This window comes from Lathyrus oleraceus, chromosome 1 (assembly GCF_024323335.1).
Source record: "Lathyrus oleraceus cultivar Zhongwan6 chromosome 1, CAAS_Psat_ZW6_1.0, whole genome shotgun sequence".
Classification (NCBI taxonomy): domain Eukaryota; kingdom Viridiplantae; phylum Streptophyta; class Magnoliopsida; order Fabales; family Fabaceae; genus Lathyrus; species Lathyrus oleraceus.
This window is the reverse complement of record NC_066579.1, coordinates 425,577,516-425,588,635: the sequence shown is the minus strand read 5'-3', so window position 1 is coordinate 425,588,635 and position 11,120 is coordinate 425,577,516. Positions and strand designations below refer to the sequence as shown.

Below are 11,120 nucleotides of genomic sequence, written 5' to 3'. Positions count from 1 at the left end.
TTTTGGTCTCTTTATTTAAATTTTATTTTGGATTTTAATTCTCCTTTTTATTTGGAATTAACTTTTAAAAGGACCAAAAAAAAATGGAAAAAGAATTAAAATTCTGAATTTTAAAATTAGAGAATCAAAAGTCAAAATAAATAAAAGTGAGGGACCGAAATTTTAAATTTTAAAATAAGAGAACTGAAAGTAAAAAAAAGTAAAAATATGAAGACGAAAATTACAAACCCATTATTTTTCCAGTCTTTCAATTGAAATCCAACTTTGTAAAGTGTACATGTCTTTTATTAGTCATTTTACAAAGGATAACACTTATTTCTCATGCCACGGTAACCATCTCTAGTGCCTCTCTTGTTTGTCCAAGAATGTTGAACACAGTTGCTGCTATCTGAGATGATGTCAGACCAGCTACAGCCGTTTGCTCAGCAGGAGAAGCATGCTCAATACAAATATCAGGAATAACCATTGGCCTCCACTGCATAATATTATCAAATGCGTTTGAATTTTCAGTAACTTGCTCCATATTTAAAGTCAAGTTAGAAAAGCAAAAAAGGATTCATACCTTCAATTTTCCATCAAGAAGACCATCAAGGGCCATGAACTGACCAACATGAGATCCAAATCCTCCTACTGATCCTTCTTCCACTGTGATCAAAACATCATGTGATTTGGCTAGGCTGCGAATGAGCGAATGGTCCAATGGCTTGCAGAAACGTGCATCGACCACCGTTACATGTAAGCCTCGCTGTTCCAACATGGAAGCTGCAGCTACACAGTTCCGCACTGCTGTTCCAAAAGCCAAAAGGGCCACTCTTTCCCCTTCAATCAATATCCTACCTTTTCCAATCTGTTAAAATACAGAATTATAAATGCTAAGCTCATTTGCAGAAACTGTTTTTATAAAAAATAATGACAGCATTACATGTTGCTCACAGATAAAGTATAAGGCATTAGAGAACATGATGCTAACATAAGGTATGATTGTGAAGTATAAATATGGCCAAAATTCTAACTCACCTCAAGAGGAGTGCCTCTACTCCCTGGTGGTAGTTCAACACCAATTCCATTTACCCTTGGAAATCGGATACAACTAGGCCGATCGTTAATGGCAACAGCAGTAGCAACCATGTGGATCATGTCTGCTTCGTCGGAAGGAGCCATCACCACCATGTTAGGGAGACATGCCATAAAGGTGATATCAAAATGACCAGAGTGTGTTGGACCATCTTCTCCAATGAATCCAGCTTTGTCGACCACAAATCTTACTGGCAGCTTTTGCACGGCCACATCATGCACTATCTTTGAACAGACACGAAATATATACTCAAAGCATCATTTGCATAATTAATATAACGCAATGCGCTTTAATATATGTGTTACTTTCTTAAGCGGAACATTAAATTACACTACCTGGTCATAGGCTCTCTGCAAGAAGGTTGAGTAAATAGTGCAAAAAGGCTTAAAACCTTCACAAGCTAGACCTGCAGCAAATGTAACAGCATGTTGTTCTGCTATCCCTGCATCAAAGCACCTTGTAGGGAAACGGCGAAGGAACTGATTCATTCCAGTTCCGCCTCCCATTGCAGCGTGAATTCCAATAATGTTTTCGTCAACTTCTGCTTCTGCAATCAAAGCATCAGCAAAGCATGCTGTGAATGCCGGGGTAAGAGCCTTGGTCTTGAACTGTTTTCCAGTAGCAAGATCAAACTTGTTAACTCCTGCAAAATTACACCATGTAAGATACATATCATAAACATTAAACATGCTTTCTATAGAGAAATTGTGTTTTCTTTACCATGGTACTTATCTGCTGCTCTTTCTGCATAAGGATATCCACAACCTTTTCTAGTGACAACATGAATTAGTACAGGACCAGTTTTCTTAGTACTCTTAACCTCTTTGAGAATAGCAACAAGATCATCAACGTTATGACCATCAATAGGACCAATATAGCAAAGTCCAAGCTCTTCAAATAGTGTTGATCCAGAACCGCTAATCCTGCCACTGTGCAAAGCTCCATCAATTTCTTTAGTTACTTCCTGCATAAAAGTTAGTTTGTACAAAATCAGTTTTGCTGCTGTGGAAATCCTTCAGATTCTGTTTGGATGAGAAGTTGAAAATTACCTTGGCAACCTCTCTGATTTTTTTAATAGGTTGTTTTAATTGTAACTTACTAAGATTTCTACTCAAAGCACCCATAGGTTGTTTAGGACCATCAAGATCGGCAGTAGGCAAAGAGACCTGTTTATTGTCATTTAGAATAACAATCATGTCAGATTGAAGATAACCGGCATTGTTCATGGCTTCAAAAGCTTGGCCGGCCGTCATAGCACCATCACCGATAATTGAGATTACATTATTATTGTCACCCCTCAAATCCCTTGCAATAGCCATTCCTGTTTGTGCAGTAAAATTGTCAAAATTTAATGAGCCAAATCACAAAACCAATTCTACATAGAAACATATATAGATATGAAAAAAAGAAATACCTAACCCTGCTGATATTGTTGTTGAGCTGTGACCAGTGCCAAAAGAATCATATTCACTCTCAGACATATTTATATAGCCACTTAATCCATCTTTCAGCCTTACAGTATGCATCTTATTCCTTCTACCAGTGAGAATTTTATGAGGATAACACTGCAAAATGCACACGTTAACAGGTTTGTAATATTAAAGATCAAGTGTTAAACCATACAAAATGAAATAATGATAATAATAATAATAATAATAACAAGTAACCTGATGACCAACATCCCACAAGATTTTGTCTTTAGGAGCATTGAAAACATAGTGAAGAGCAACAGTGAGTTCAACAACACCAAGGTTTGATCCCAAATGACCTCCACTTTCAGAAACCTTGAATATAATATCTGAACGCAGCTCATCCACAAGTTGTTTCAGTTCCTACAACACAATTTTAACAACATTAAATACAATTCTCAGATATGTATATTTGAACAATTCAAGGTTTTGAGGATGAAGAATTGTTTTTGTCACGGGATGTTCCCGCCATCTCTATATTTTCTGGCCACCTCTCTTGCTTCTTAGTTCTTATTTCAAAGATAAAAAGAAACTAGACTTAAAAAAAAAAGACAACATATTTATACTTATATTTTACAAAATCTAAGTTAAAAAAGCTTAGGTCTGATTTATTATTCAAAAGTTATTTTAGATATACTATGCTAATCGACTTAAATTATATTTTATATTTATATTTTTAAATAATTAATTTGATATATATATATATATATATATATATATATATATATATATATATATATATATATATATATATATATATATATATATATATATATATATATATATATATATATATATATATATATATATATATATATATATATATATATATATATATATATAAAAGTAATAGTTTAATATAATTGAACTTAACTTTTTTTAATATTTAACATAATATTATATTTATTCTCACAATTAAGGGTTCGCCCACATGTTCTGACTCTGACGATAAAGAAGTCCTTAAATCTAAGATTAACTTCTATAAGAGGGATGCAACATGCATCCAACCCCATTAACAGCAACCATGTGGTCATAACTGTAAGGTGTGACAATTAAGAGATTAAGAGAGTGTTGATTGATTAAGGAAGTTCAGTAGAAATTCTTTATTGTGACGCTTTTGAAAGACTTCGCCTAGATTTAGACAGCCCCAAAGCCTTCCAAGGCTCACTCATAGGATTCACATGCGAGCAAGTGCAGGTAAAATGTTATATTATCATGAAGACCATGTTTGGAGCCGAGGCGAACGTCAGACTACTCAAGGTAAGATATTTGGTTATAAATGGACATTCCTCATATAATATGATTATAGGGACACATGTTTTAACCGGATCGAAGTCGCTGGTCGCTGATCTATGCATAAAATACCTACTTCCTGATTGGCGAGTGGAGGTTATCCAAGAGATCAGCAGGAAGTGTTACATAGAAAGTCTAAAGCTAAGATAGATGATTATGCCTGAGATCCAAGCTCAGCAGGCAGACACATGGGAAATGAACGTAGTAGACATGAATTTGGGGGTCAAGTCGCAACATCTTCCAAAGAGGAAGATATGTCTGCTTTACTCTAGAAAAACATGAAGGTGTCATAAGAAGAGACTTGTCAAAAACTTTGAATTATTTTAGACATTAAGCCATGTTTAGTTTAGTTTAATTTATTTGTTCAGATTAGTTAAGGAGAGGTGTCATCTCTGTCATGTGTATAGTTAAATTTTTTGACATTCTTTATTCTGTGGGGAGCATTCTTCTTCCTTGCGTTGGTAGCAAGGAGCATGAGTTTTTAATGAGGCGTCTCACGTTATTATATAAGTGTTGGAATATTCTTGCTATGTTTTCGAAGGATCTACAGATCAGAGTCAAAAAGCCATCGAAACCACCCACAGAGCCAATAACTTAATTGTTCGAGGGCTCATATCCTTGACACATAGAGGTTTACCCAAGGCAATATTTGAGGGACTTACCCCTTGGTGCGTTAGAGACTCGTCCTAGGTCATGCTTGAGGGACTCGCCTAAGTATGAAATAGCCTTTTGTCGGAAAATCGATTATTTCGTTATTTTGATGCTTTGTTTTTTATGTTTATCGTTTATTTTGAGTTTCCTTATTTTATTAATCATCAAATACATGTTAAAATGGATTTTTCATACATTTTGGTAAGTTTACTAAAAGTCAAAGTATGTTTGACTCGATTCAGAGATAACTTTAATTTATTCAGTGTTTTTTCATCTCTACATGACTCAATTCATAGGACTTATGAATCGATTCTATTAAAAAAATTATTTGAATCAATTCAATCGCCTTGTGAATCGATTTATTAAAGTGCCTCAATCATTCATTTTAGTCTGTTTGCTCAAATCAATTCAAGACTTTGACCGACCTAATTCAAAATTCCAAATTGAATTGATTGAATGAGGAAATGATTTGATTCAGGATGCTTATTTGAATTGATTCAATTCAACCTCGACTCAGATCAACTTCCTTTATTAAATTGAGTCATGGAAACACTAAATTAATTCATTAGTTCATTTTTGCTCTTTTTGTGCATTATCTCATGCATCAATAAATATGGGATTAATTCCAAACTTTCTAAATGAGAGATCAGTTAGAGAAAGTTTTGCAACCACAACTTCTACCTCTCTCAAATCTTCATTTATATCATATTCATGGAAAATCGTTTCTTGTGTGTGTAGGATGATTGAATGTGAGTAAATATTAAAGATCTAATCTTTTATTTAAAGTGTGTAGTTATTCCAAGTAGAAATTTGATCTTGAAGAGTTTAAAATGTTTGAAATTTCTTGAAGGAAAAAGAAGAAAATTTTCTCCATTGTTGTGGAGTTTTTGTGTGGATTTTTTAACTTGTTGGAGAGAGGGATTCAAGATTAAATTCAAGATTGAGTGAAGAAAAATATTATATCGAGATTGAAGTCCATCAAAGGTTGAAGATCAATATCTTGGTAAATATCAAAATTTTAATGGTGGTAGCTAGTTGCAAACAAGTTTTATCAAGAAGGAAGGAAGAAAATAGTTTGGATTATTATAGTCTCTCTCTCTCTCTATCTATATATATATATATATATATATATATATATATATATATATATATATATATATATATATATATATATATATATATATATATATATATATATATATATATATATATATATATATGATGACCTCTCTGAGGTGGAACCCGAGCTTCAAGATACCATAAGTGATGCTCTGATTTTCCCGGTCCATCAAATTTGGCTAGCGAGAAATGGGTTGAGGTCCAACAATGCTAAACCTTAGTTTGGTTTATGGGTCATGTCTAACCCCTAGATGTAAATATTTAATTTTTAGAATAAAATTTATTTTATTCGAAATAGATTGTGAGAAAATATTAGAGAGACCTAATCCTTCATATGAACTGTGTAGTTCTTGCAAGCAGGAATTTTCTCTTGAAGAATTACAAAGGTTTGTAATTCCTTGAAGGAAAAAGAAGAAGAAGCTTTTCTCCATTTTTGTGGAGTTTTAATGAATTTGTCAACTTGCTGAAGAGAGGGATTCAAGGCTTAAATTCAAAATCGAGTGAAGATCGTCTAATTTATCAAGATTGAAGTCCATCAAAGGTTGAAGATCAAGGTCTTAGTAAAGATCAAAGTTTTAGCAGTGATATCTAGTTGCAAACAAATTCTATCAAGAAGCAAGGAAGAAGATAGATTGGATTATTATAGTTTATCTTTTGCTTATTTGAATTGTTGTAACACGAACCGAAATCAAATTACAGAACGGAAGAAGAAATTTTTTGGTGGTTCACCATCGAAGACTAGACGTAGGTGCATGTGAGGACGATATCATCGAACTAGTATAAATCCTGGTGCACATACACACACTCTCTCTCTCTCTCTCTCTCTCTCTCTCTCTCTCTCTCTCTCTCTCTCTCTCTCTCTCTCTCTCTCTCTCTCTCTCTCTCTATATATATATATATATATATATATATATATATATATATATATATATATATATATATATATATATATATATATATATATATATATATATATATATATATATATATATATATATATATATCCCTCTCTCGCTCTCCCCCTATCTATGGTTTCAATTGTATGATTGTGTTGGCGGTTTAGATTTATTGCTTTCTTAGTTTACATTTATGTAAGCTTAAGTTTGATTAGAATTGATTTTTTTTGAAATAATCATGCCACTGATTATTCTATAAGAATAGTTAAAGGCATTAAACATCTTACTTGAAGCTTTAACCATTAGTCATTACATTGTATATTATCTCATTATAAATCGTTGGTGTGTGTGTATAGTATCAATCTTTTTCTGTCTATTCAACCCTCTCCTCCTTCTAGACAATGAATGTCATATTCAAAACAATAAAGTATGCCTAAAGGACTCACCCAGACCATACTTGAGGGACTCGTCCAAGTGACAGAAGGCAATTGACTAAATCACTTCACCGTTTCCAGGCCCTTGTATTTGAGGGACTGTGTACTAGTATATTTTTAAAAGGCTCACAAGAGGAGGTATAAGGTTCTCTATGGCGCTAAAATATGTCTCCCCATCAAGCTTCCTAGTCTGTCGTTATGGGAGTGCGCACATTATCTAGTTATGTTGCACAATATCTATATCATATGCCCACTTATGAAAACGTGAGGAAAAACATGTTCACGCCTATGGACAATGTGGGAGAAGACTCAAAGAGGGAAGCCACTACCCATTTCTCACGCTCTTGAAAGAAAGAAGTGTTATTGTTGCTTCTTTGAAACCTAAAATCCAGACCGAGGAGATTCTTATAAATACCTCAACCATAAGGTTGAGGAGGAAACTCAATTCACTGATAAAATACTAGTATACAAAGCTTCCCACAAACTTTGTGCGAGTTTACTCTAACACCACAACAATCCTAAAATCCTCTAGCAGCTTTACATAATTAGGGATTGTCACCTATATTTTTTAGTAAGTACAACTTTCAATTCAGGATTGAATACCTTTTTATTTTTTTCAAAAAATTGTAATACTAGTATATTAATTAATTACATTGAGATTGCTTCTATCCGGTTGAGCACCTTAATCCCTTTCAGGATGGTTTGAGCTCTAAATCAATTGAGAATTTGTGTTGGTCGGTTTGGTCTTGGGTGTGTTGGTTTACTTGATCCAATCGAAATAATATTCTTTTTTGGGGAGCTTTTGTACATATTAATGAGTTGGTTTACTTGATTAAGTTTAGATCTTAGGAATAATTTGCGTTCGAATCAGAAGAGTGGTATTGTTTCTCTTTGGAATGACTGGTGTAGTTTTCGGAGTCTCTATTTATGATTACGACTTTATGTTTTATTTATGTTCATATTGTAATTGAGTTGGAGTACCCCTAATACTCCTCGTAATTTATTTGCTTATAGAAAAAAGACCAGAGATAGTAATATATGTAAATGATAAAATAACAAAGTAACATAAATAAATAAAAACAATTTAATTTAATAATAATAGACCAATAATTGAATAAAAATAATAATAGTAAAATAAATACTTGAATGTAATTAATGTTATTATAAATTATAAACTATAAAGCATATGTAGTATAAATTATATAAATAATATATATATATATATATATATATATATATATATATATATATATATATATATATATATATATATATATATATATATATATATATATATGGCGAACAGTGTTTTTATTTTTTAATAAATAAAAAAAAATATTTATAAAAAAGTATTTTTAATTTTAAAATTATTTTTATAATACAAATATAAAATATGTCATTAATTAATTCTATTAGTGTATTAATTATAAAAATATAGATTACTAATCACATATTTTACTTATAATTAATTAACCAAATTTAATATTTCATTAACCAATAAACTATATAGTATTAATCAAATTCTGACATTAAAATATGAAATAAGATATATTTTATGGTTAATTCAATAATAAAATTTTGTTAATAACCTATATTTTTTGTGGTTAATACAATAATGAAATTTGTTAATAGTCTATATTTTTTATGGTTAATAAAATAATAAAATTAATTAATGATAAATTTTATATTTGTGTTATAAAAATAATTTTAAAAATAAAAATATTTTTTTATAAATATTATTTTTTTATTTATTAAAAAAATAAAAAACACGTATTTATACGGTGAATAATATTTGGTGTAAGTTTTAAGTGTAAACGTTGATGTATTAATAACAAGGCTTTTATATATATATATATATATATATATATATATTATATATATATATATATATATTATATATATATATATATATATATATATATATATATATATATATATATATATATATATATATATCTTTGCTATTACACCTGACTGTTAGTATGATAATATTTTATGTGCAATCTCAGGTGTCAATATATAAAATATTAAAATTGGCATCATTGAAATTTCACTTTTGAGATCGGCTTCTCAGGTTACTATGATAATATTTTATGTGCAATCTCAGGTATCAATATATAAAATATTAAAATTGGCATCATTGAAATTTCACTTTTGAGACCGGCTTCTCAGGTCCACTATTTAAAATTGAATATCTAAATGCTACGTATATTTGAATATTTATATGATTAATGAATACTATATGTAGTTTAATACTCAAGTCAATGTAAGTTATCAGGGTTGTTCCAATTAATTTGGAGGCTCTTTTATATTTTAAAATTAAATATTTAATAGATGAATATACAATAAATTAAAAAATATATTTTATTTAATTTTAAATAAAATTAAATATATAGATACAAAGATGATAAAAAATACTATGTAGAAATTTAATATATCGAAATTTAGTTATTCGCGTCTTTCTTCTCTTACTATCTTCGATTTATAAAAAAAAATTCATACCATTTAATTAAAAAAAAATTCTTATAATAATTTCCACAATATTAATAATAAAGTGTTTTATTTAATAAACAATCAACAATATAAAATTATAAATTTTCAAAGTCTCACAACTACTATTTCAAATTTATTAACGTAGTAATTCACAATGATACAAAAATATAAATATTTTTAAAATTACATCTCAAAATTTTTCGTAGATCTATAAAATGTATTAATAAAAAAAAATTAATTAGATTAATTGCGATATTAAATTTTAAATAAATTTAAATCTAATTTATTTAGATTATCGGCTGCTGGATAGGATATACTTCAATATATTAATAAAAGAAAATATTTATTAAATTAATTGTAATATTAAATTAAATTTAAAAATAATGTGGTGGCATTTTTTTATAAAAGTAAAAATATACATAAAATGTAAGAACAAGAAATCGAATCCGGGTTGTATTACTATCAAAATAGTATGGTCACCGCTAGGTTAAACTACAATCACATTTTGAAATGGAATTAGTGATATATATTCGTTTGTTTTATATTTATATTGACCCTATCGATCAAATTTAACGCCCTAAAAAGTCGGAGGCCCTGTGCGGTAGCCCGCACCCCCACATGACCGCCCCGTTAAGTTACATCATTAATCATCAAACATAGTTAACCATATAATTTAACTTCATTTACCATTGAAATGGTTGTCAAAAGTTATTTTCAAAATATTATGGCAAAAACATCATGATCATGTCAAATTGCTTATATGCTATGAGTTATATATTTCACCTTATTAGAGAGATTCTTCATATGAGTTGGATAGTTTATAGTATCCAAAAGTGGGGTTGGTAGTCTATGAGAATGATATTCCCCAGTTTCTGATTTTGTTGCATAAACTCCCCATGACTTTTTTCTTTCCTACATACATTTAAAATAAGACACGTGCCCTTCTTTTAGAACACAAGTTCCATCTCAAAAAATAATATATTTGCATGTATGTAATAATAAAATAGCAAAACTTATTCCTAACCTGGTTGAGTCTGTGATGGAAGTGATAGTTAGTACCACCAAGAGGAGTTGATCTTCTTTGATCCAAATAGATAGGAAGTGATAATTTTGGCATTGTAGCCATGATAGAACAACTCAACAAAAACTAGTTGAAGAGAGATAGAGATAGAGAGAGAGAAAAAATGAATGAACGTGTTTCTGTTTTATTAAACAAGATGGAAGAACTAGTACTTATAGCTTATGATATTTAACTTTGAGTCTAGATCTTAACAAATGATATTTAACTTTGAATCTAGATCTTAACAAATGATATTTTTTTTTTGGAAAAATGTGTTTTTTTTGTTTACGAATCTTAATAATTTTATACTAATAATACAGAAAAAGAACATGTATGTAGTGTATACTAAAGAATTGAAATTGAAGTTGAAATGAGGGGAGAGAGAAAAATGGAAATGTTAATGTCATTGTTAAATAAAAGCTAAATAATTGATTTTCCTGTATTTTGTCATCTTTTCGAAATTAGATTCTTTATTTTGTTTTTAAATATTTTGATTCTTTATCCTCAATATTGGTTTTAAAACGTTGAAGAAATTTTATACTAATAATAAAGAAAAAAAACATATATGTGATTTATATCTCCTACTTAGTTTTGATGCCCTTGCAGGATCATGTCCACATTCAGCTCTCG

The 11,120-nt window shown here is 29.9% G+C and overlaps 1 protein-coding gene across 1 annotated transcript; it reads right to left on the bottom strand.

The window, feature by feature from the left end:
* Positions 1-208: 208 nt before the first annotated feature.
* LOC127079068 (probable 1-deoxy-D-xylulose-5-phosphate synthase, chloroplastic) lies at positions 209-10,712 on the bottom strand. The gene is made up of 10 exons (XM_051019478.1): positions 10,455-10,712; positions 10,214-10,342; positions 2,743-2,907; positions 2,490-2,640; positions 2,125-2,396; positions 1,796-2,039; positions 1,411-1,718; positions 1,018-1,299; positions 563-847; positions 209-475 (listed from the first exon to the last, which is right to left on the bottom strand). Exons 1-10 carry the CDS (start codon positions 10,554-10,556, stop codon positions 320-322), a joined length of 2,094 nt encoding a protein of 697 aa, XP_050875435.1. The 5' UTR covers positions 10,557-10,712; the 3' UTR covers positions 209-319.
* Between the last annotated feature and the right edge of the window lie 408 nt (positions 10,713-11,120).